Consider the following 25,016-nt stretch of genomic DNA (forward strand, 5'->3'; position numbering starts at 1 on the left):
TGTCTGCAATCTCCGTCCCTTCCCCACTCCCAGTGGTGATGCTGCATCGCAGTACTCCTCTCCCCCCACCCCAGGTCCCTCCAGCACTCGCACCGGGGCCCCCACCCCGGCCCGCTCACCCGGAATGACGATATCTCCGAGTCCCAGCATGGCAAAGTTGTCCGCTTCGAGGCCCTTCTCCAGCAGGTCCTGGGGAAACACCACTGTGGGGGGAGGCAGGGATGCGAGGAACGGGTGAGAGGCGAATTCCAACTGTCTATCCCCCACCTCTGTTGCATGAAACGCACACACCTGCATTTAAAGATGGGCGAGCGTGGAGGCAAGAGGACGGGGACAGGCTGAAGGGCAAAGTCTCCACCTGGAACCACAGTAGGTTAGAGGGGGAGGAATCTAGGGTCACCTAGATCAAATGCTGCCTGCCTTCATGGAGCTAGAACTCACACAACACACCATTCCAGTGCTCTTTGGTAGCTATGGAAGCCTCTGGGGATGTGGGATTGACCCTAAAGCCACACAGATGAAAGGGACCAAAGAGCCCACACAGTGCTGACATCTACTTGGCTTTTCATCTCGCTCTGGCGAGGGTGGGGACAGGTGGTGGCCTTGCTCTGCGGCAAAGGGAAGCCTGGGCTGGAGGCCCTTCCTGGATGTGCCAAACTCCTACAGACTCCCTACGTAGAGCCCCTCACTCAGAGATCAAGCTGGCCCACTTGTTTAGACAGTCAGTCACGGATGGACAGAGACGCCTCCTCTGTGCCCGGTTAATGGCAAGAGGTGGCAGAACTGGATCTCATCCATAGTGCCTTGCTGTTTTTTTCTTTTTAATCTTTATTTGAGAAAGAGAGCTAGAGAGCACAAGGGAGAGCAGGGAGGTGGAGGGAGAGGGCAAGGCAGGCTCCCTGAGATCGTGGCCTGAGCCGACGGAGCCATCCAGGTGCCCCTCCATAGCTCCTGTGAGCAGAAGAGCACTTAGGTGCAGGCTCCGAGGTGAGACTGCATGGGTCTGAATCTTGGCTCTGCTCTGTGACTTTGCACAGGTTACTTAGCTGCTCTGTGCCTCAGTTTTCTTACCTGTGAATAGGTACAAGAGACCTGACCCCACAGAATTGTGAAAATCGAGATGATTTGCACACATTGTTTAACTGTCACCCCGTATCTTCTTTATCAACCCAGTTCTGACTTGGGGTGCAGCAGCCTTCCCAGGGGATGGATCCAGTGGCACAAGACTGGGGCAATCTGGACAACCCCGGCCCCTGAATTCCCAATTTCCCTTCCAGCTAGGGGTGGCCACATGACCCAGCTCCGGCCAAGGATACGTAAGCAGAGGTACGCCAGGGTTTCTAGGTGAGCCTGTGCCTCCCTAACGAACACACAGATGCCCTTCCCCATCTACTTCTTTCCGCCCTGAGTGCTCAGTCACTGTGACTTACAGATCCCCGCATTCGATCTTTCCAGTCCTGGTACCATTCAATTCTAAGAGGCGGATGTGAAAACCAGGGCCCAGAGAGGTGAATGAAGATCTTCCCAAAGGCCACCCAACCAGCTAGTGTCATATCTGAGATTCCAATCCAGGCAGCCCAGCTTAAGCACTCTGCTATCCTGCTTGAGCACCACGCCTAGCAGTTGAGGGCAATGGGCCTTCTCCCCACGCTAGAACCCAAGTTTGACAGTGTCACTGCCCTCTTCAGAGCCTTCCAATGGCTCATTCACTGCCCCCTGGGCAGTCCAGGCTTCCTGGAATGATACTCTTGGCTTCCCAAATGCGGCCACTTTTCTGCTGCTCTCCTAAACTCAGCCACGTTCCCTCCCCAATCTCTCTCTGCTCCCAGGGCCCTCCATGCATTTCCCTGCCTCTGCCCTTCGCTGAAGCCCTGTTCTCTCTTTCAAAGGCCTGCCCTGCCCCTGCCTCCTTGGTGAACACGTGTTCTTTATCCTTCATGAAAGCTTTCCTGGCACCTGGGCTGGCTTCATCTATCATGGCACGTGGGGACCGGGGCCGCCCTGGCTGGCTCAGCACCTGTTCTCCTGCCACAGAACAGCCTTGCTTTTACACCCCCGGTTCTGGGGGGCTGCCAACTCAAAAACTCTGCTCCCAGACACTGAGGAGGGCCATGACCCAGGCCCGTCCACTGTGATCCTCCGTCTCCCCAGCAGGAGGGCCTGGCTCAAGGGCCCATTGGTTTATTCAAACCAAAGCTGGCTGAAACTTGTTTCACTCCAGTCACTGAGCTGGGACCATCGCACCAGGGAGCAGTGTGCATCCAGGAGTGTCTGTCCCGGATGTCCTTGGTGAACAGCTCACGGAAGCCCATCTGCAGCAGCAGCAAGACTTTGAGGACAATAGCTCTTTCTCGATCCTCTGAGGCCAGCTTCACTCTGGCTGCCCAGTGCCCACGGTGCTCACTTCCCAAGACCAAAGCCTTGCCAACAAGACTCTCCCCTTATTTCTTGCTATCAGCCTGACTCATTCCATCCTCTTCTTTGGGTCTCGTCATCCCAGGAGGGGACCCTTGAGTGGTCTGAGCCTTAAACTTAAACCTGATCATGACTCCTCCCCCACCACCCCCAAAACCAGTTTGGGTTTGGGTCTGTGCGGGGAAGAACTCCTTCTCTACTGAGGCATGAAGTTCCTTCTCTCTGCCTCTGGGCATGGCTGAGTGAGGAGTCAGTACTAGGAGCTGTGGCAGCTAGCTTGGGACCACGAGGCCATGAGCTGCAGGGACAGGTGGCCGCGCTGAAGACGGTGGGGTAGACACTGAAGCCAGCCGGCTCTCGGTGACGGCACTCGGTGAGGGCCGGTAATGCATGGCCAAGCCGAAATGCTGTGCCGCGGGCCCGCTGCAGAGAGGGACGACACTCCTGTGCGGCTTACTGATGCCTACATGCCCATCACTGGATTTTCTCATCTTTATAAACAATGGGTAGCTACATGGAAGAACAAAACCTGAGCCGTGTGAGGGGTGCAGGACAGACCATGCAGGCTAGCGTGCCCAGTGAGAGGCTTTGGGCCTTAGTGTGGAACCTCCTTTCCTGGAGAGCCCCCGCGGGCCCCGCTGCAGGCCCTGTTAGACAGCCCCGCTGTCTCCTCCTATCACACACTACACTGGGGCCAAGCGGCAGGACGCCAGGGCCTGGGCAGAGCGTGGCTGCATGTGAACAAAGCCAGATGAATCAAAGAGGGGACGGAAACCAGGCTGGAGACACAGGACAGCGTGGAGAAGGAAGAGATGCGTGTGGAAGAGCCAAGGGAGAGGTATGGACCAAAACAGGGACCACGAGGGGAGAAGGGCCATGAGGTGGAAAGAGAGGGGCTCCCCACAGTGGATTTAGTCACTTACATTTTATTGGTGCCTCAAAGGACTTGGCCACTGTCACCATCACGTTGGTGCCAAATACCTAGGAGGAGAAGACAGGAGTATGGAGGGAGGCGAGGGCCAGATGGGAAAGGAACACTGTCCTAGGAACTCCTTTTATTTATTTTTTTATCTTATTTTTTAAAAGATTTTTATTTATTTATTTGACAGAGAGAGATCACAAGTAGGCAGAGAGGCAGGCAGAGAGAGGGGAAAGCAGGCTCCCTGCTGAGCAGAGAGCCTGATGCGGGGCTCCATCCCAGAACCCTGAGACCATGACCTGAGCTGAAGGGAGAGGCTTAACCCACTGAGCCACCCAGGCGCCCCCCTCTCTCTCTTTCTTTTTTTTAAAAAGACTTATTTTAGAGAACGAGAGAGGGAGAGCACGGCGGGATGGGCGGAGGGAGGGAGGGAGAGAGAGAAACTCCAGGAGACTCCTTTCTCAGCTCAGAGCCTGATGTAGGGCTCGATCTCAAGGCCCTGAGATTATGACCTGAGCCGAAACTAAGAGTCAGATGGTTAACTGACTGAGCCACCCATGTGCCCCCGTCCTGACACAATGCTGCCTGAGACCCACAGGGCAAGGGGCAGGGAGTGATGAGGTGCTCCAGATTAGATGTGAAGCCGAGATTAGGTGGCTATTGATTTTGGTCATAGGGATACCTCGTGGGACTCCTGGTTCTGGGCAATAAACAGGGCAATTTGAAGGAGCTGGGAAAGGGCCTTTGATGGTCCAGGCTAGGTCTCCTGTATGTTCAGGGCTCTGCTCCTCCAAGGAGATGAAATCCTCCAGCACCATGAAGTCCTCCAGCACTACCCACTTAGGGGGTAAGAGGCTGCCTGAGGCCAGGGAAAGGTGCCGAAGTCAGGCTGCCCTTGATCCCTCAGTGATGGCTGTTGGGAGTGAGCATGGTACGTGAGGGGCCAGTGTGTGCCAGAATGTGCTGCCCCCCAGCAGCCTCTGTCCTCAGACTGGTGCCCGCACTGGGCCCATTCACCAGTATTAACCTCCTCTGCCTCAACTTCTCTGGGTCCCAACTTGCTTGCCAGAAAGAAAGAGGAAAGGAACAGCTCTGCCAGGACCACTGGGTGAAGAAGTGAGGGTGGCTAGAAGGCCTGGGGCACAGGGTGGGCTCTCAGCCACGTGGGGAATCTGTTCTTTCATTTGTTTCACAGACGAGGGCAAGTGGGCCCAGAGAAGACCTGCTCTGGGGTCTTAATTTCCAGGCTGAGGCAACCGCCTTCTATCAGATGACTGCTGCAAGACAGGGACAGAGGAGGCAAGCAAACCCCCTTAAAAAAAATTACTTATTTATTTGAGAGAGGGAGAGAGAACACAGAGGAAGAAGACTCCCCACTGAGCAGGGAGCCTGATGTGGGGCTCGATCCCAGGACTCTGAGATCATGAAGCAGGCCGAAGGCAGATGCTTAACCAACTGAGCCACCCAGGCGCCTGGCAAGGGGCCCTTTGTGCCCCAGCCCCACTCACCCAGAAGACATCGTAGATGAAGAGTCCACCCAGCAGGATGCAGCCGGTGCTCACGTTGTTCAGGTGCAAGAGCTCCACCCCGTTAAGGGAGAAGGCCAGGCCAAAGAGATTGTTGGCAATCCAGTGCTGGGGAAAGGCGGGAGTGAGATCGGCTGTCTGTCTACCCTGCCCCCGCATCCTCTCTCACGCTCCCCTCATCCTGCCCCAGGCCCTGGCTCCTTACCTTCCTCAGCAGGTACCAGACGCCAACGATGCTGCTCAGGCCCAGGCATACCAGGTCCTTGGCGTCAAATTCATAATTGATGATCTCTGGGCAGAGAGGCCGGGTAAGTCCACTCCCCGGGGCGGGGCTGCCCCTCCCACCTGTCAGCCCCTGGACGGAGGAGGGCATGGCTGTGGGCACTGTCAGAGCCTCCCCAGCACCCCCTCCCTGCCCCGATTTCCTAGAGGAGGGCCTGGAGGCCCAGAGAGAACACAGGCCTGGTGCAGGGTCAGTGGGAGGTGGTCCGTGGTGTCAGAAGCACGGACTCTGCATTTGTAGCTGGGTGACCTTGGGGGAGGCAGTTCCCTCTCTGAGCTTCAGTCTCCTCCTCTGTAAAAAGGGGACTGTGGCACCTCCCCCACAGGGCTGCTCTGGGGAGCAAGGGAAGTGGTCCTCACGAAACACTCAGCACAGTGCCTGGCAAACAGTGGGTGCTCGGTCAATGCCAACTGCTACCCAGGTCTTTAGCTAGGTCCCAGTCCATTCGGGAATCTTCCTACTTTGCCATCAAAGGAAAGCAAGAAGGTTGCTGGCAGCCCTACATCACCAGCAAAAGAGGAAGAGGAAGAGGAAGAAGGGGACAGCGGGAGCCCTGGAGAAAGGAGGAGGGAGCCCCTGTGTTCTCCTGAGGGGGGCCCTGAGGCAGACATTCCCTATCACTTCCAAGTTTCCCAGTGAGGAAGCCCAGGAAGGTGGTGGGGCTTGCCCGGGGTGAGAGAGTGCAGCCATTTCTTTCAGATTCAAGTGGAATGGACTGCTGGTTGGCCCCAATTTTTGTTCTCTCCTCTCTGGTGATGGCATCCTGGGGAATTTTTCTTGGTTTTTAATTCAAGTTAGTTAACATAGTATAGTATTATTTTCAGGAAGCACCTTGGTGATTTTTAACTGGATGTGAAGCCAGTCGGCTCAGGGCCACATCCTCTGACGTGCCCTATAGCCAAACGGACCCATGATATGGTGACAGTACCCCACTCTGGGCCCAAGAGTCACCCGAATGTGACAAAGCACAAGACAGATGGAGCCTTGGACCTCAAAGACTCTGTGGTGCAAGCTTAGCTTTTTTTTAAGTTCAACAATCATCTCTTAGGCACAGATGCATTTGAAATGCGAAAAGGAATGACTTAAACTCACCCCTCTCTGGGAATAAGGCAGAATGCGTCAGGCACCCGTAAGACAGAGTGACATTCCCAAGCTCAGACTTTGATGCAAGAAATACTTTTCATTTGGTCAAGCCCTCGCCAATCGTGTTACAGCACCAGTACTCCTATCTGAACCAACCCACAAAGCCCAGGCTTCTCCCAAGGTCCCAGAGTTTTCTTTTCTTTTCTTTTTTTTTTTTAAACAAAGACGCCCTGTTCCAGGTCTCAGGTGGGAGAGTCATCACATTACATACAGGTATGATACAAGAAGCTATGCCGGCCAACATCACCGCGTGCTGCCGCGGGCCAGGCCATGTGCTGAGTGCGCCCCTCATCACTGACCCCCAGTCCTAACAACATGCTGTGAGGGAGGTACCAGATGTATCGTTTTCATTTTACAGCTGGAACAAACACAATGACTCGGAGAGGTAAAGGCATTCACCCAGAGCCCCCCGTGTAGGCAGCAGCAGAGCTGGGTTCCCACCCAGGCAATGTGACTGCAGAGCCCACCTTTTCCATCCCTTGCTCTAGTGGAGAACCCTGATACTGGAGACAAGGGGAAGACAGGTGAGAGAACCCCAAGGCCAGGAAAAGCAGGCGGCACTGACCTTCCTTGTTCTCCCCAGAGCCCTGTGTGAAGAGCAGCTGGTACTGTCGATTTGGAAAGTTGGCTGGAAAAAACTTATTCATGAAGGGGCTGGAAGGAAAGACAAAGCAGGTCGGCAAACAGGACCCCCATGGGCTACCGCAGCCCCAACACCATCCCAGAAGTGCCCATTCACATGTCCTTCCTCCCGGCACCCTCGAAGCTGCCCTGACGGCGAGTCCTCTTGACGGGGAGGAGTTCCCAGCCCTATTTCACAGATGGAAATGGAAGCCCTGAGAGAGTAAGGGACTGCCCAGGGCTGACTCCCCATCTGAGCAGGGACTCAAACACAGGTCTCTGGAATCCTAGTGCTTCCGCGCTGCCTCTTGGTTCTCGTCCAAGAAACACAAAGCTGGGCCAGACTTCCATGTAAAATACAGCTTTAGAACAGGAATGGATGCCAGAGTCTGGTCCGTGCACGCTCTGTGAGTCCCTTGTCAAGAATGCATATTCCTTGACTCTTCCACACCTATCAAGTCAGATGATCTGACGGTTACTGCCTACCCCCCACTCCATGACTCTTTGTCAGGCCTGAGTGTTTTATAAACTCAGCTGGACTCAATCAGCTCGATGAATCACAGCCCCGAGGTGGAGGGGGGAGGAGCACCTCACGTTCACTCCTTCCAAGAGACCTCCGCTGCTCAGGATGGGCTAGCCTCATCTCTGGAAAATGGTCTCAGATCACCCAGTGTACTCTGTGCCTTGGCCAGGCAGGGAACAGAAACTTTCTTTTCTGGATCACCTTCAGACAAAGATTAACAAATCAGGGCCTCCTGGCCCAGCCTGGCCCTGGGGGCAGCTCAGCCCAGAAGACTACCCTGCCATATGCTAGCAGTGTGGCTGTGGGCGAGTCACCGCAGTGGCTCATCTCCTTAGCTCTACGTGGGAGTAACAATACCACCTGTCTCAAACCGTTGCTGTGAAGTGAGCGAGAAGGCAGGGGAGAGAGGCTTAGCCCAACTCTGGACCCACAACAGGGATGTAAATAAGAACTGTGAGCGTCTGTCAATGCTGGCACTTGTCCAGAGCCTGAGCTCAAAAGCATTTGGTGACACTGGATCAGCCTGACAGTGACTGATGAGGTGGGCAAATCCAGAATGGTGCTCCCACCTGGTAGGTAAACAGAGGCAGGCCAAGAGGTACCCAGGGCACAGCAGAAAGGCAGGGAAAGAGAGCTCCCTTTCTAAGACCCTGGTGGTTGGAGAAAGAAGATGTGGAGTTAAGAACTATTTCAGGGCCTGTTTCCCCACTTATCAAACAGGTTCCCCATCTGCAGGGCTGTGGCACAAACAAGAGAGCCCTCTGAACCCAATGTGGCAGGCACAAGTATGCAACCAGGAGTGGGCTTCCACAGGAGGGCTCTGAGAAGTGGGGGGCAGAAGCTGGGAGAGATGAGGCTGGAAGCTACCTTCAGCTCAGTTCGCTGAATCATGTCTGGGAGATCGTGAAGCCAGAGCGTGTGGGCAGAAACAGAGAAATGGCCCGAGGAGCTAAGGCCTTCACTGCAGACCTGCCTCTTCCTTAGGAGCTTGATGTTTCACTTCTGAAACAGCAGAGCGCAGTGGCTCTGGAGCCAGACTTCGTGGATTCAAATCCTGACTCTGCCACTGATTAGCTGTGTGATCTTCGGAAAGTTACTTAACTGTTCTGTGTAACTGTTTCCTCATTTGGAGCACTAAAATAAGATCTTTCTCTTAGTTATTAAGATGATTAAATGAATGCTTGGCAGCCTGTAACCTTTTTTTTTTTTTTAAAATTTTATTTATTTTTATTTTTTTTAAAGATTTTTATTTATTTGACAGACAGACCACAAGTAGGCAGAGAGGCAGGCAGAAAGAGAGAGGAGGAGGAGGCAGGCTCCCTGCGGAGCAGAGAGCCCGATGTGAGGCTCGATCCCAGGACCCTGGGATCATGACCTGAGCCGAAGGCAGAGGCTTTAACTACTGAGCCACCCAGGCGCCCCGGCAGCCTGTAACCTTAACTGCCGCTTTGACTTCAGGTAAGAACTCTCCAGACTGATGACTTGGTTATCCTGAGCAAAGAAGGGTCGCTGGATAATGTAGGGCAAGAGTCAAGCAACCTGGCCGGTGAGCCTGAACTTGAGAGTGGGGGCCTGTCTCACCACCTACCCCTACCTACGGCAGGCCTGGGGCCTGGGTGGCAGCTGGTAAATGCTCACTGAGCGCCTCTGAAGGCAGACCTCTGCAGCAGGTAGAGACTTTCTCCAGCTTTCATGGCTCACATCAAACCTAAAGGTCACTGCTTCCTGCTGGGAAACCACATCCTGGTGTCCTTCTCCCCTGGGAGTGGAAAGCAAGGGTCAATAAAACTGACTTTTTTTTTGGGGGGCGCCTGGGTGGCTCAGTGGGTTAAAGCCTCTGCCTTCGGCTCAGGCCATGATCCCAGGGTCCTGGGATCGAGCCCCGCATCGGGCTCTCTGCTCCGCAGAGAGCCTGCTTCCTCCCCTCTCTCTCTGCCTGCCTCTCTGCCTGCTTGTGATCTCTGTCTGTCAAATAAATAAATAAAATCTTTAAAAAAAAAAAACAAAAAAAACCTGACTTTTTCTTCCTAGGGTGGTAGATTTTGACCTTATAGGTCCTTTTCCCTCTAAAGGTCAGCTGGATAGGGTATGAGCTCAGAGATGATAAAAATAAGCTGAGGTTCCCTTGGCAGGAAGGCTTCTGGCGTGGGCTTGTAAATCTTGGTGGCTGCACAAGGTGAAGGCAGGCGGCAGGCTGGGGGGTGGCAGCAGGGGTGGAAAGATCCACGAGAATCCCCACCCGGGGCTGACTCGGCTCGGGGCCAGGCTCTTCCAGTCCCTTGTCAGGTCTGTTCCCCCAGTCCTCTGGGGACCGAAGGACTGCTGGGAAGCAGTGGCCAGCCCACCCTCTATAATCTGTTTCCCCCTCACTCCTGCCAAACTGGGAAGAATACGGGCCTCGAAGTCAGACAGACCTGGGCTCAAACCCCCTGCCTCTACCAGCCACGAATCCTGGTGGTTACACAACCCTGGTTACACAACCCCTCAGGGCCTCGCCTTCCCTGAACCACACCTTCGGACCCTCTGGTTTGGATCCTGACAGAGGTCTGCCTCCAAGTCTGTGAATATCAACAGCTTATGGAAATTCTAACTACACTGTAGACTTTCGTTGAGAAAGTATTTCAGAAAACGCAATCTGACTGAAAAAGAAAAATAGTTTTTGGCTCAGCTTTCCATATAACATGATTAAATTATGCTTTCCTCCCTTTTTGCTCAAATTATGTGCATCTGATTCAGTTTTTCTCCATATAAATTTTTCAAAACAATTTCTCTCATCCCACCGTTTTTGGTCCGTATGAAATTTTTCACAGGACAGCTCTGATGCTGTGTGGTGAGCACCTCTCCTGCCCACGGTTACCTGTTGTGTTTATGAGGTCTGATTTTGCCAGGTCAAATATTGTGCTATAAATTTCATCAAGAAGATGATTCTTCTGGTAAGTTTTAGTCACTAATCTATTTTACCATATGCAGTTTCAGTTGCTATTGGTTCTCTGTCAATAATTTCTACCAGTCGGGACGCCTGGGTGGCTCAGTGGGTTAAAGCCTCTGCCTTCAGCTCAGGTTGTGATCTCACGGTCTTGGGATCAAGCCCCGAATCAGACTCTCTGCTCTGTGGGAAGCCTGCTTCTCTCTCTCTCTCTCTCTGTCTGCCTCTCTGCCTACTTGTAATCTCTGTCAAATAAATAAATAAAATCTTAAAAAAAAATTTAAATAAAAAAATAATTTCTACTAGTCAAAATTATGAATTAGTTAAAAAAGACAGATAAAATACACCGGGTTCTCTGAAGTGGTGGTTGGGTCACGGGGAGGCCCGGGAATGTCAAGCCTCTCACAGATGAAGGGGTAGGATGGATGAGAATTAGGGGGACCCTAATCAGCATGGGGAAGGAGGGGGCCCAGTGCTTGGAAGCGACTGCCCCCACCGTCCCCCAGATCCATCAGAGAGCTCTGCCCTGTGAGGTTGGGTCTGCCACGGTTTTGTAAGGTCCAAGTCACTCAAGTAGGTTCTCTAGGCCTTCATTTTTTAGGACGGGGGCTGGATTAAAATTCTTATCAGATGGCCAGAACAAAACTGCATGGGGAAAGGGCAGGTAAAGTTGAAGACAACACTGAACTCAGTCAAAAGACCAGAATTCCAGTCCCAGCTGTATGATCTTGGACCAGAAGCACAACTCATGGCGCACTTGGTACGGTACTTGAGCCATGTTATAGTCGTGGCTCATCTGATCCTTCCCACGCCCCAGTGAGGAGGTGCTCGCAGTGTCTACGTTTCTTTCTTTCTTTTTTTTTTTTTAAGTGTCTCCGTTTTATAGGAACTGATACTCAGAGGGCTTGAGAAGCTTATACAAATTATCGAGCTGGCAGAGCTAGGCCTCGGTTCGAGGGCCAACATCTCCTGAACCCACGCTCTTGAGTACCACAATGTCTTGCCAGTGTGCCTAGGGAAACAAGGCCAAACCCAACTGGCTTTTGATGCCTTTTGTGAACAGGCCCTGCGCTTCCTCTCTGACAACTGCAGAAAGATCCCAAATGCGTTTTCACTGCACACAGATCTTCTACTCCTTGCTTTCCCCTCTCCTTTGTGCCTCTTCCAGGTTTCCCACCCTTCAAGGCTGACTTTTAGCTGCGTTCCTTCCTTCTGGGAACCTCCATAGTCTACAGGCCACCTTATGGTCAGTGGTTCTCAACCCGACACTGTATCCAGCTGAAGGGACCAGATGGAAACAGGCGGGGAAACTTTTGGAGTCACAAGCTAGGGGGCAGACTGGGGACATAACTCTCATTTAGGAAACAGGGCTAGGGAATGCCAAATGTTTACAACACACGGAGAATTGGCCTGTCCATGACATGAAGAGCAGCACCCCTTCAGGGTCCCGGCCTAGGTCCTTCATCCCCACTGGACAAACACAGCACGTGCCTGTCTGAGCAGGTGGCAATGGGAACACGACTCTGGGGCCACTCAGACCTGGGTTTGAATCTTGGCTCTGCTGCTTATCCATTGTGCGATCTTGGCAAATTCCTAATCTCTTTGTGCTTCAGTTTCCAAAGATAACAGAAGATTTAAAGCAAAAAGCTAAAGGCGCCTGGGTGGCTCAGTCATTAAGTGTCTGCCTTCGGCTGGGGTCATAATCCCGGGGTCCTGGGATTGAGCCCTGCATTGGGCTCCTTGCTCAGCAGGAAATCGCTTCTCTTTCTCACACTCCCCCTGCTTGTGTTCCCTCTCCTGCCGTCTGTCTCTGTCTCTCTCAAATAAATAAATAAATAAATAAATAAAAGCAAAAGCTAACCTTGTAAGTTACTTGGCAGGTTAGCACAGGAAGTAATAGTAACGACAACAGTTAACAGTTATTGGACACATTAGGTGTCAGATACTGGGCTAAAAGCTTTCCCATGACCCATAAGGAAGGTTCAGTTATTTTCCTCCACATTCGGCTGAGGAAATTGAGGCCAGAGAGATTAAGTGACTTGCCCCAAGTCACAGGGCTATTAAGTAGCAGAGTCTGGATTCAAATTCAGGTAATCAAATTCCAGAGGCTGTACTCTTAACTTCTCACTCTACTGCCCCTCTCTCAGCAGGAAACAAGATCACGTGTGAGAAGCCAGGCTTACCACGAGGTGCCAGCAGCCTAAAACACCTGGCAGGTGGTGCTGCTATTACCCGTCTCAGCACTGTGACAAGTGACATCCTGGTACTACAATGTGATTAACCTTCCCAACGATGGTGGTGGTGGGAAACACCCCCTGGATACTCTTGTCAGTCCCTGGGAGGGGACTGTGCCACAGAGGTTACTTTACAGGTCTTGTTCTAGCTCACCCACGCTGTACCGCAGGGGAAAGAAGCCCTTGGATTGTACAGCCAGGATTCAAACCTGGCTCTGAATGACGCCAAAGGTCATGTTCTCATCCAGGACCCTGTATTGGCTCCTGAGAAAGCTGCTTCAAATGTTGAAGAGATGCCTTCTGACCTGATGGTGTGGGACAGGGCCAGGATCCCCAGCACGAAGAAATACATGGACAGCAAGAGGTTGATGTACTCCTGGGAGAATATCTGAGGCAGAAATAAAAAAAGAAACAGGAAGTCAGGGTTGCTCGTGGCTATGGGGAAATCAGAGTCCCCGCTTCTCTTCTGGAGGTTGGTCTCATCCCTCTGGAGCTAGGGAACGGTGGGAGGAAGAATCTCAGAGAGTGCTAGGGGCCTTCTAGCTTCTGTGGCTACAGAAGAAAAGGGAGCAACCTCAGGCCCCCGGAGGGACACCCAATGGAGTAAGTGTGTGCCTGGTAGCTCCATTATCTGGAGACAGGCAATACTAGGTCTGTGCTCAGAGTCCTGGCATGGAATCATGGGGGAGGACAGTCCTGAGTGCAACCCCCCAAGGGAGCCTCAGAATGCACTCTTCCAAGTTTCCTTCTCCCTGCTCAAAAATCTAGGGAGCCCCCTATGGTGGCTACCAAGGCCCCAAGCACGCTACTTGTAAGTCGCTTGTGCCCTGCCCCATCGTCTACCTGATGGTCTTCTGGAGGACTTGTCCCATGGTGATGGCTAGAAACTGTGACAGGAGACCCTGCCTGCTGCTGCTTCTCAGTCTTACTGTCAAGTGGAACTGGGATATGTTCTCTTTTGTGATACTCCAAAGCTGCCTGTCACTGCTGGGAATCCTGGACTCTGGGGAAGGCTCTGCATCTCCTTCCGTAGTCATCCTCTCCTTCCTGAGTTTGCTCTCCTGAGGGTCTCTGGCTGGGGGGGATTCATGTGCTGTGGTATGGGGCACAGGGGCACCGGGTGCTCTCAAGGAAGCCGTTACAGAATCTGTTTAAAGCCTGTCTGCCCACACTCCTCCCCTGCTTAAAGCCTTGCCTTCACAAGCTCAAGGCCCACACCCTACCCGGGCCTCAGCCCCTGCGATGGCCACCGCAGACCTTCTCAGCTGTGGCTCACAGCACACTGGGGTCACACCAGCCTTTCTGAGGGCCCTGTCTGTGCCACAGCCCCACCACTAGGCAGCTGGCCTGTGCACACACTCTTCTGTTGCCCTGGACATTCTCCCCACCCTTCTTTCTTCGACTCTCAGCTCGGAGCAACCTTCCTTGATACAACCACCCCTCATTAACTCAGCTCACGTGTACTGACTGTCTACCATGTTAACGGGGTCGTGTGAACTCTGGGGACACAGCAAGAAATGAGGCATCAAAGTCCCTGCCCCCATGGAGTTTATGTGCCCGCAGGAGAGAAAGAATCTCAAAAGATACACGTATGTAATATATTGTCAAGTGGTGATGGGTCCTCAGAAGAAAAGCAGAGCAGGGCAAACAGAGAGAAGAGAGGAGAGCTGCTCTTTTAGACTGGTAGTCAGTGAAAGTTTCTCAACGGGAAGATACTCACCTTGTTCAGGAATAGAACCTTAACAAAGCGAGGGAGCCACTGTGAGGGTATTTGAGGTGGAAAGCATTTGGGGCAGAGAGAAAGGTGAGTGCAAAGGTCCTGAGGTGGGTATGTTGCTTATGTACGTGGCGAAGAGTCAGGGCCTGTGAGCCTAGAGCTGAGAGAGTAAGGGTCCGGTGTGAGATGAGGCTGGGACTGCTGAGGGGCAGAGAGACCCTACAGTGCCGTGAGAAAATCTAGATTCCTCTGGGTGAGTGAGTCATGCCAGTACTGGAGACCAAGGGCAGGGCGGTGACATGACTGGATGTCCTGAGAGGATTCCTGTGCTGCTGTGTGGGAGACAGACTTCCCAGGGCACGGGTGGAAGTGAGGGTACTGCAGACTCTGACAGACAGAAGACGGTGCCCTTGACTGCAAGTGCAGGGAGGACGGCTCCCCGGGTTTGCGGCCGGCTGAGCAGTGAGGTAGGTGAAGGTGCTGCTGCTGGAGGTGGGAGTGGGGCAGGGGCAGAGGTTCATGCTAGCTGCGGGGCTCTTCTGTGCTTTCTTGTTGCTACGCCTTGCTTCTGCAGCACCTCCCAGGACTGTAGCTTCACATTTATCAATGTGACTGACTGGTGTCCATCTCCACCAATTAACAAGAGACTCCTGGAGGGCAGGGATGGTCAGTTTTTCTCACTTGGGGCCTTGGATACAGCAGGCACCCAGTTAATGTTTGCAGAACGGATGGATGAATGTGACTACCGTAAGAAAAAGCCCTAAGAACATACTTCATAGGCACATGGGCCATGTTTTATGACGATGTGGTTGGTCTACCTCTCAGTAGTGTTCCTTTTGCCTGGGCCCTTAGGAAAATCTCTCTGGCTGCAACTTAGAGCGAGTTGGCTGGACTGTGTGGCCTATGGACTGTGCACCCAGTCTCACCAAGCCTGGCTTTCTCTGTGTTTTAGCTGCTAGAGGCGCAGAGCGACACCAGTATCAGAGGCACTCTTGACAAAAGTACGGCCTGGGTTCAGGGTATGGTCCTCACCCAAGGCTTTGTTTTATCCTATTTTAATTTGCTCTTTCACTCCAATTTCTTCCTTTACTTTTTTATGCTTATGCTGCTGGGTATAATTTTTGTATGCTGCCTCAGAGCAATCAGTTTTAAATGAGGTGGAATCAGATACATTTTATAATGTTGAGAAACATCCCAACCAGCGTGGTGGCGGGGAGGAAAGGGGCCGAGGGATCCCACCACTCGGAAAACCAATTCACAAGCCGCCAGCCTGGAGTTTGGGAGGAATCTGTTGGCTGTGTTGTCCAGATGGCCACCTCTCAGAAATCCCAGTGTGGACCCTCTAAAGACATGAATAAGAGGTATGCTGTGTCCTCTGGCGCACGGCAGGTTGGGGCTTACCCGCCTGCAGTGGGGGACAGGCAGAGCATACAGTGGCTTAAAGAAAAATGCTCCTACCCTCCACTGCCAGAAATTTCTTTCTGAGGGAACCTAGCTAAAGGAAAGAATCCTAAGTACTAAAAATGTCAGAGGGTCTTGAGGCAATGGGCCAGATGTGCAGATGGCCTCAGAGGGATCTCAAAAGTACAGGGGAGAGAAAAGGCAAACAGAGGGAGATACACCGCACAGCTCTGTTTATGGAAGCTGGACTCTCAGTAGACACAGACAGACCGACACCATACGTTTTATAAGGAGACACACATCTGAAGACAAAGCAAACGCATCAGAGCAGGTGTTTCTTGTGGACAGGGACATGGAGGTGGGACATGGAGGCGGGCACTAGGGGTGGAGGGGCGCCTGGCATGGACTGAGGACGGGATGCTATGAACCGAAGCATGGAGTAAATCCAACTCTTCACCCAAGGTCCAGGAAAAAAAAAAAAAAATCCATGAATACCTAATATTACTTGATGCACGCTGGTTTGTAAGAGTAAAAACTGGAATGACTTCTTTTGTTTAAAGTGGGGTGCGGGGGATGCTGGAGGTGAGTTGTGGTCAACCTGCCTGTGGGGGGATTCTGAAACCATTAAGCAGCATAGTTCTGATCCAACAACGAGGGAACGATGGGACAGGAAGCAGGTGTTAAATATTACATCGTGGACTCACTCACAGACTGGCAAAGATGAGGAATTCTGATGCCACCCCATGCTGGTGAGAGTCAAGGCAGCCAGCCCACTATTCCCCATCAGGGGAAACGAAAAAGGGCGCCATCTTTTTTGGGGATTTGGAACTATCTGTTCAACCTACAAATGGAGATGCTACATGACCTGTTCCTCCTACTGCAAATACACTTGAACACACGTGCCCAGGCCGAGATCCTGTACCCCGGGGCTGGCGCTCGCAGCAGCACCTCTGTGACATCCCAGCACCAGACATCCCTCAGAGGCGCAGCCGTAAAACAGAGCCACAGGCAGGTGTTAAGATTAACGAGGCAGACGTGACTGCACAGATTGAAAAATATCTCTACAGTAAACACCCTGTATCTCATACATATATTTGTTTTTAAATTTTAAGATAAACGTAGATCTACGCGGAAGATCCAGGAAAAACTACACTGGGGAGAAGATTATGGCTCATTTACATCTTCCCTTAGACCGAAAATGGTTTTTTTCGCCATCTACCTGTGTTTTTAACACGTTAATTAAAAGTCGTCCTTGAGAGCTTTTCAGTGACCAGGGAAAAAGCACTTGTGAGGCACGACTGCAAAAACACAGGACACAACACTACAGCTAGGATAGGATCATACTTAAGTGAAAAGCATGCTTATTAAAAGCCTGAAAGGAGACATGCCCAAACGTTAATAGGGACTGTTACCTCTACGTATTTTTCCCCCGCTCTTTAAAAAGTTTTCTGCATATCTTACTTCCATAATCAGAAAATAGTATGTGTTATAGTAAAAAAAAAAAAAAAAGAAGAAAAAGAAAAGCTTCAGAAGAGTTTGCAGTTAACATGAGAGAATGCTTATGATGTTATTCATGGGGAGTGAAAGCAGCAGCTACAAAACTGAGTACGCCACGTGGCCACAGCTACGGAGAAACCATGCACCGGGAAAACAGCGCAAGGACACACCTCCAAAGGGAATCTGTGATTGTCTCTGGTAGTGGGGTTTTGGATGACTGCTGTTTTCCCCTTTTTACTTTTCTGTGTTTTCCACGTTTTCAACACTGAGCCTGTGTAACTTTTATTTGGAAAATAAACCTCGGTAAATTAAAGAAAAAAAAGGCAATTAGTATGGTAAAGGTGCATTGGAGACACAAGCTATACCCCGTCCCAGCATAAACAGTACAGTGCAAACCAAAATGGTATCATGAAAACAAAACAAAAAAGCCACACAGAGAAAAGAAATAATGACTATGGGAAAGACTCCTAAATGCCATCGGTGGTTATCTCTGTGTTGGCAGTTGGTCTAGAGGTGAATTATTAGGACTTTTTTTTTCCCCCTTGTTTCTTTATTTTCTACATATGAACATGCATATCTCCTGTGATGGGAAAAACAAAACAAAACAAAGTTATTTAAACCAAATAACACAACGGGTGGTAAAGGACTTACTTTGAAAAAGAGATAGAGCCCCAAGAGTGTGCAGCTGGCGATGATGGGGAAGCGGGCAGCGTCCCGGCTGGTGATAGTCTCCGGCATGTCCGAGGCGTTCTAGAGCAGTCAAGAAAGGTGCCTGTGAGTCGGGGGTGCAGTTTTGGCCTCTGGGGCTGCGGCTCATTCACCTTCCCACCACATTGTTCCGACCCCAGGCTTTGGCAATGCGGTTCCCTCTGCCCACCCTGGGGCAAGATACTTCACCCTGCTATTTTGCACGAGGGCCATCTGGGCCCCAGCAGGGCAAGTGTGGCATATCTGGGGACAAGAGTGATGGCAGAGGCAGTTATGGCATGAAATAATTGAGAGAAAACCCTGGATACTGGATACTGTGACAACAGAGCAGTCCTAGACCTCATGAGAACTATTCCCGGTTTCCTTATGGATTAGCTACCAGGTAAACACGATGAATTTGTTATTCAATAGGTCTGAGTAGAAACAACCCAACAACTGATAAAACTGACAGCAATTGAAACTGCACACAGCAGACGCCAACTGCAAGGAGAAGCAAATCTTGACAAAACTTACACTTAAGAAATTTGACTGGGGAAACTGAATCTGGTAAGAGTAAAAGCCACAATTAAATCCATAATGGCAGATGCTACTGTTGGCGACAATGTGCTTTGGGTAAAGACACAACAGAGGATAAATATTTACATGAAAAAACCTGGATGTAGTCAAAATAATTTCAGTACTTTAAAAAAGGAAAAAAATGGGAGTGGAGCAACAGCACAGAATAGGGATTTTATCAACTTCATAGAATTCCAGCCAGAAAACTTTTTTTTTTTAAGGATTTTATTTATTTATTTGACAGAGAGACACAGCGAGAGAGGGAACACAAGCAGGGGGAGTGGGAGAGGGGGAAGCAGGCTTCCTGCCAAGCAGGGAGCCCGATGCGGGGCTCGATCCCAGGACCCCGAGACCATGACCTGAGCCAAAGGCAGACACTTAACCAACTGAGCCACCCAGGCACCCGCCAGAAAACTTTCTAATGAGAATCCACCAGTGGCAGTATAATTCTGGTTTAAATTCATACTAAAAAACACAAAGTTGAAAGCTTTCAAGACCATCATGCTCTCTCAGCTAAGCAGAATCCTCAGTCATCAAGGACCTTGCCAATGTCGCTGCCATGAAGCATTTCCAGATTTCCCACTGGCTAAGCTTCCTCTCCCACTGCAATTCTCCCTGCACTTTGTATGGCTATTCCACTTTATATCCTAGCTACCAGAGGTCCTAGTAATGACAGATGAGACTTCTGCTCAAGTCAAAGTCAAGTTCTCTCTCCGCAGGCTCATCTCAATGCCTAAGATTCCACCATCACCATGTCTATCCGGTGAATAAGGCACCAGCACTGGGGACAAGGGATCATGTTCAACTGCAGAGTCTCATTAATTTTTTTGGCTCACGGCTGCCTTCTAAAAACCAACAGGACAAAACATGCTCAAGGGGAAGCTGCCTGGAGAGGGCAGATTTCGGGTCAGGCAGACCTTCTGCCCAACAATGGAAGGAAAACTGCAGAAAGGGAAGGAGACAGGGCAGAGAGCAGTAAGCCCATGCAATGGCCTCGAAATGGAGCTGGGATGTGCATACACTGTTGGTTATAGTGCAAAATGGTCCAGCCTTTTGGGGAGGGCAACTCAGCAGATGCACCAAACTGCAATTTACATGTGCCCAAGGGCACCGAGAAGGTTCACAGAGCAGGAACCACAAAAAGTTCTTATTCACAGGAAAAAATGTTATCCTCACTCTTTTTTTTTTTTTCTTTCTTTCTTTCCACCCTCACTCTTAATAAGAGAAGCTCGAAGTGAAGTGCACTGAGATTCCAGTTTTCATCTGTCAGAATGGCGGAAGTCCCCACTGCGTAACAGACTGAGCTGGTGAGGCTACAGGGAAATAGGTGCTGACCCTTGGTACCTTCAGGAGGGTAAAATCGGTTCCTGCAGAGAGCACACTGTCAGTATCTGTCAAAATCACAAGCGCATACACCTTTGACCAAGCACTTCCACTTCAGGGAATTTTTCCTACAGATAAAATTCACACACATGCAAACAATACACATAAAGTATGATAAAGGCATTCAGTGCTCTAGTAAACGGCTTGCTGGGTGACTGAGGCACATCCCTGGCTCTCAGAGTCTCAGTTTACTCCTCTGTCAAATAGGATCATAGTCTCTAGTTTTATTTACCTCTAAAAGGGCCGAGAGATGGGGCACCTGGGTGGCTCAGCAGGTTAAAGCCTCTGCCTTCGGCTCAGGTCATGATCCCGGGGTCCTGGGATCGAGCCCCGCATCGGGCTCTCTGCTCGGCAGGGAGCCTCTTTTGTCCTCTCTCTCTGCCTGCCTCTCTGCCTACTTGTGATCTCTCTCTGTCAAATAAATAAATAAAATCTTAAAAAAATAAAATAAAAAAAGGGCCGAGAGATTTCAACTAAATGAGATATGGGATGCAGAACAGCCTGGCAAAGTATAAAGTGCTGTAACTGTGTATGAGGAGCTGGGACTGTCAGGGAGAGGGGGAGGAGGGAGGCGTTTCCCCAAACCCCAGCATGTGCCTGACTGAGGTGGCCGGGAGGGAGACCGACCTTTCTAGAGCACCCAGGGGAAGCTCTGCTGGGAGGAAGGGGTGGGGTGGGTGAGCAGTACTGACTCCCTCCATTTCCCCCAGCCCTGGGTGTCTGCTTTTGGCAACAGGGTGCTGTGGGGCTGGGGAAAATTTCCCCACCCCTCTGTATACCTCCACAAGCTCAACGTATGTCCCTCTAGGAGGAGCAGAGGCCCAGACGTAAATTAGACAGTTATTCATCTCAGAGTCCACAGGCAGGCAGGCCAAGACCCTGACATGCAGAGAGAACACCACGATACAGTGTGACATGTGACAAAACAAGACATACACTGCTGCGATATCCAGCCTGAGTGCCAAATGGATGGGAGAGGGCTCTGATGCCAGAAAGTGACTTCCAGCTCTGCCTCTTTCCAGCTGTGGGGCCCAGGAATGTTATTTCTCTCTCTCAGAGCCTCAATCTCCTCAGCTGTATGGTGAATTTCGGCATTCTATGACTTTTTTTTTTTTAAGATTTTTATTTATTTGTTTGAGAGAGAGAGAGAGTATATGTGCACAAGCCAGGGTGAGACAGAGGGAGAGGGAGAAGCAGACTCAACATTGAGGAGGGAGTCCAATGCGGGGCTTGATCCCAGGATGTTGAGACCATGACCTGAGCTTAGGGCAGACACTTAACCAACTGAGTCACTCAGGTGCCCCAGGATTCTATGAATTTTGCACTGGAAATACTTAGTATTGTGCCTTGAGCTGTCACATGAGCTGTCTAGACTCTGTACTATTATAAGTAGTAGTAGTAGTAGTAGTGGTATATAAAGAATCACAAGAAAGCAGATGGCACTTAGGCAAAGCCTTGAAGGTCAAGCAAGGGTTCTGGTAGGGTGTAGGAGCCAAATATATACAGAGTTGAGGAATCTGCTTTGTGTACAAGTCAGGGAGGCAGAGGGAACTACAGTTGCAGAGCACAGGGGATTCTGGTCTCACCTACAAACGAGCGTTAGGGCTCATTTCCACATATTCCTCCTCCCCCCTCCCCCCCCCCCGCCGCTTTTTAAAAAGATTTTATTTATCCAGGGGCGTCTGGCTGGCTTAGTGGGTTAAAACCTCTGCCTTCAGCTCAGGTCATGATCCCAGGGTCCTGGGATCAAGCCCCACATCGACTCTGCTCAGCGGAGAGCCTGTTTCCCTTCCTCTCTCTGCCTACTTGTGATCTCTGTCTGACAAATAAATAAATAAAATCTGTAAGAAAAAGATTTTATTTATTCATTTGTCAGAGAGAGGGAAAGAGCGAGCAAGCACAAGCAGGAGGAGCAGCAGGCAGAGGGAGAAGCAGACTCCCCAACTGAGCAGGGAGCCCGATGTGGGACTTGACCCCAGGATCCTGGGATCATGACCTGAGCCGAAGGAAGATGCTTAACCAAATGAGCCACCCAGGAGTCCTCCACATAATCCTTTCAATTCAGCCCTGTATCCTGGGTGGAAAGAAGCTTAAAATTACTTGATGACAAGCCAAGGTTGGACACACATCCCACTACACAAAGGACTCTGGCTCATCCATGGTGACTGTGTAAATATCCAAGCCGCCATGCTGAGTCAGAATGTGAGATTGGAAATCTGACAGTAACAGTAATAAAGGTAACACTTAGGAGAGTGTTTTATGTGCGAAGCCCTGCTCTAGGTGCTATATGTGATTTCATCCTCACAAAAACTCTGTGAAGCAGGTATTTTTAAAAGCTCCCCTTTACAGATGAGGAAACTGAAGCTCAGGGAGGTAAAGTAACTTGCTTAAGGTCACACAGCTGGTGAGTGGTGGAGCCTGAATCCAAACACAGGCAGTCTGGGTCCAGTGTCCCTTTTTTTTTTTTTTTTTTTTTTAAAGATTTTGTTTATTTATTTGACAGATCACAAGTAGGCAGAGAGGCAGGCAGAGAGAGAGGAGGAAGCAGGCTCCCCACTGAGCAGAGAGCCTGATGCAGGGCTCGATCCCAGGACCCTGAGATCATGCATGACCTGAGCTGAAGACAGAGGCTTTAACCCACAGAGCCACCCAGGTGTCCCCCAGTGTCCCAACTCTTAGCCACTACTTCCTAGATGACCTCTACCTTTCCTACCTGGAAATTTGTGCTAGCAAGTTGTGACAAGATTCTCAGGGAGCTTGTGACAATGTAACAATCAACCTTTGGGGTGCCTGGGTGGCTCAGTTGGTTAAGCATCTGACTCTTGATTTTGGCTCAGGTCATGACCCGAGATGGAGCCCCATGTTGGGCTCTGCACTGGGCATGGAGCCTGTTTAAGAATCTCTCTCCCTCTGCTCCTCCCCTCACAAACACCCCCCCCAACAGTTAACCTTTGTTGTTACAAAAGCATAAAAAGTTGTTAGGATTCTCTACCAATTCGATGTGGGTTTTTAAGCCAGATGCTCTTAAGCAAATGCAAGAGCTCCCAAAACACAAAACGTAATTAGTGAGAGAGAAAGAATGTGTGAGTGAGTGTGTGTGTGTGTGTGTGTGTGTGTGTGTGTGAGAGAGAGAGAGAGAGAGAGAGAGAGAGAAGCTGACACAAATAGCCGAAATAAATTTAGCTTCCAGTGACATTGTGGATGTTCAGCTATCAGGGCGGAAGCAAAAGCATCAAGGGAAGACAGATGCCCGGCTTCGAGTCATTGGCTCAGTCCGAGCTCTGGGAGTGCTGCTTCCAGGCCATGTCCTAGAAATGATCTGGGACTTGTGGACCATTCTGTTCATTTCACCCCAGCTGGAGACCCCAGGGTCTCCTCCTCTTTACACCACATTCACTCATTCACCTCACTCTGCTTCCTAAGCATTTCTAGAACTCAAACTGGCATCCCCCCCCAACCAAATCCTGTGCCCCACTGCAGTCTTCACGGTGACCACATCACCAGCCTCCTTCCTGTTCTCCCTCCCGCCCATCACTGACTCTACCAGGAACTCTTTGTGAAGCCTAGACCTGAATGGATCCCCCAGTCTGGCTCAGAAAGCCCTGGGACTGGACTGCTGCGCAGCCATCACACAGGAACTGAGGTCACTGCTGGTGGGTGTATAAACTTATACAACCTCTAGGGTGCGTAATTTGGTAAGATCCATCTAAATCAAACATGCACATGGCCCTTGACCCCGCAAATCAATTAAAAAAAAAAAAAAAATCCGGGCGCCTGGGTGGCTCAGTGGGTTAAGCCGCTGCCTTCGGATCGGGTCATGATCTCAGGGTCCTGGGATCGAGTCCCGCATAGGGCTCTCTGCTCAGCAGGGAGCCTGCTTCCCTCTCTCTCTCTCTCTGCCTGCCTGTCTACTTGTGATTTCTGTCAAATAAATAAATAAAATCTTTAACAACAACCACCAAAAAAATCCTACAAATACAAACAAGTGTGACATAACAAACATATAAGGAGATGAATTTCAGCATGGCTTGTCATAGCAAAAGACTGACACTCATCTGAACAACCCGTGGAGAACTCTAAATCAGAGGTTCTCACATGAACACCCAGAAGAATTGTCAGGAGGGGTTGTGAAAACAGACTGCCAGGCCCACAGTGAGTCTCTAACTCAAAATCTGCATTTCGAACCAGCTCCCAGGTGAGGCTGTGGCCGCTGCTGCTGGTCTAGCAATCATACTCTGAGACCAGTGCTCTAAACAAATTGTGGGACACTGGCTGGATCCCACAGAGCTGTCGAAGAACATGACCACTCCGTACGCACAGATATACTGATCTCCAACATATACCTGGTGAAAAGAGCCAGGTGCCAAAAAGTGGATTTATAACAAAATGTAAGTTATACTGCAAAAATGCGGAGAAAGCATATGCTTATTTGTTTGTAAAGGCACAGAACTTCTTGGATATCCAAGAAACAGGTAACAGGGGGTGCCTCTGGGAAGGGAAGCTGAGTAGCTGGGTGGGACGGAGGCTTTCAAGATGCCCTCTGCACCTCTGGAATTTTATACCACAGGCATGTGTTACTTACCCTCCCTGACATAAAATAATGAGGCAGATCTGCAGATATGGACAGGAAAATGACCATGACACAGTGTTAAAAACAAAAACAACAAAAAAACCATGTCAAGTTACAGAGCAGTATGTAATATAAAAACCCACTGCTATAAAAATAAATTTACATCTGTGTATACACACAGGCACACACACATTTATATATACATAGAAAAGTTCTGGGAAATTACACACCAAAGAGCTAAATAGGTTCCTTCAAAAAGTGGTACTGAGGAGGCTTTTCCTTTATACTTCTGCATGGCTTGGATTTTTTTTTTTTTTTTACAAGTGTGTAGTCATTTTGTAGCTATGAAGATGAACTACTGTGTGGCTTTCAGGATTCTATCATGCAGAAAGGCTGCAGGCTGCCTGAACATCTTTCTGTTATGGCCTCCAGGGCCCTGCCCCGGGGGCTTTCATCGCACTGCTCGCTGCCCCTCTGAATGCACCCTGCAAAGCAATGCCTCCCTCTCTCCTGCTCTGCCTGCTGAACTTTCGCCCATCTTTGCAAAGGCAGCTGCGGCCTCCTCTGGAAGGCGTATCAGGATTCGGTTTAGTTG

General features: G+C 50.5%; 1 protein-coding gene across 11 annotated transcripts in view; it reads right to left on the bottom strand.

The window, feature by feature from the left end:
- The window catches only part of HM13 (histocompatibility minor 13), a 49,252-nt gene that overhangs the window by 21,248 nt on the left and 2,988 nt on the right, over nucleotides 1-25,016 (bottom strand). For 6 of the 11 annotated variants that reach the window (XR_009344614.1, XM_059133636.1, XM_059133628.1 and 3 more), the window contains exons 2-9: nucleotides 17,857-17,955; nucleotides 17,376-17,504; nucleotides 12,896-12,978; nucleotides 6,852-6,940; nucleotides 5,066-5,205; nucleotides 4,843-4,968; nucleotides 3,339-3,396; nucleotides 120-203 (exon numbers count right to left, since the gene is read on the bottom strand). Coding sequence is in view for 9 of the 11 variants with exons in the window: in XM_059133636.1 (XP_058989619.1) it covers nucleotides 120-203; nucleotides 3,339-3,396; nucleotides 4,843-4,968; nucleotides 5,066-5,205; nucleotides 6,852-6,940; nucleotides 12,896-12,978; nucleotides 17,376-17,504; nucleotides 17,857-17,955 (808 nt within the window). In the remaining 2 variants the exon portion in view is untranslated. The remainder of the gene's footprint in view (nucleotides 1-119; nucleotides 204-3,338; nucleotides 3,397-4,842; nucleotides 4,969-5,065; nucleotides 5,206-6,851; nucleotides 6,941-12,895; nucleotides 12,979-17,375; nucleotides 17,505-17,856; nucleotides 17,956-25,016) is intronic. The other 5 variants (XR_009344615.1, XM_059133634.1, XM_059133637.1 and 2 more) reach the window with 3 other exon arrangements.

This window comes from Mustela lutreola, chromosome 9, assembly GCF_030435805.1.
Source record: "Mustela lutreola isolate mMusLut2 chromosome 9, mMusLut2.pri, whole genome shotgun sequence".
NCBI lineage: Eukaryota > Metazoa > Chordata > Mammalia > Carnivora > Mustelidae > Mustela > Mustela lutreola.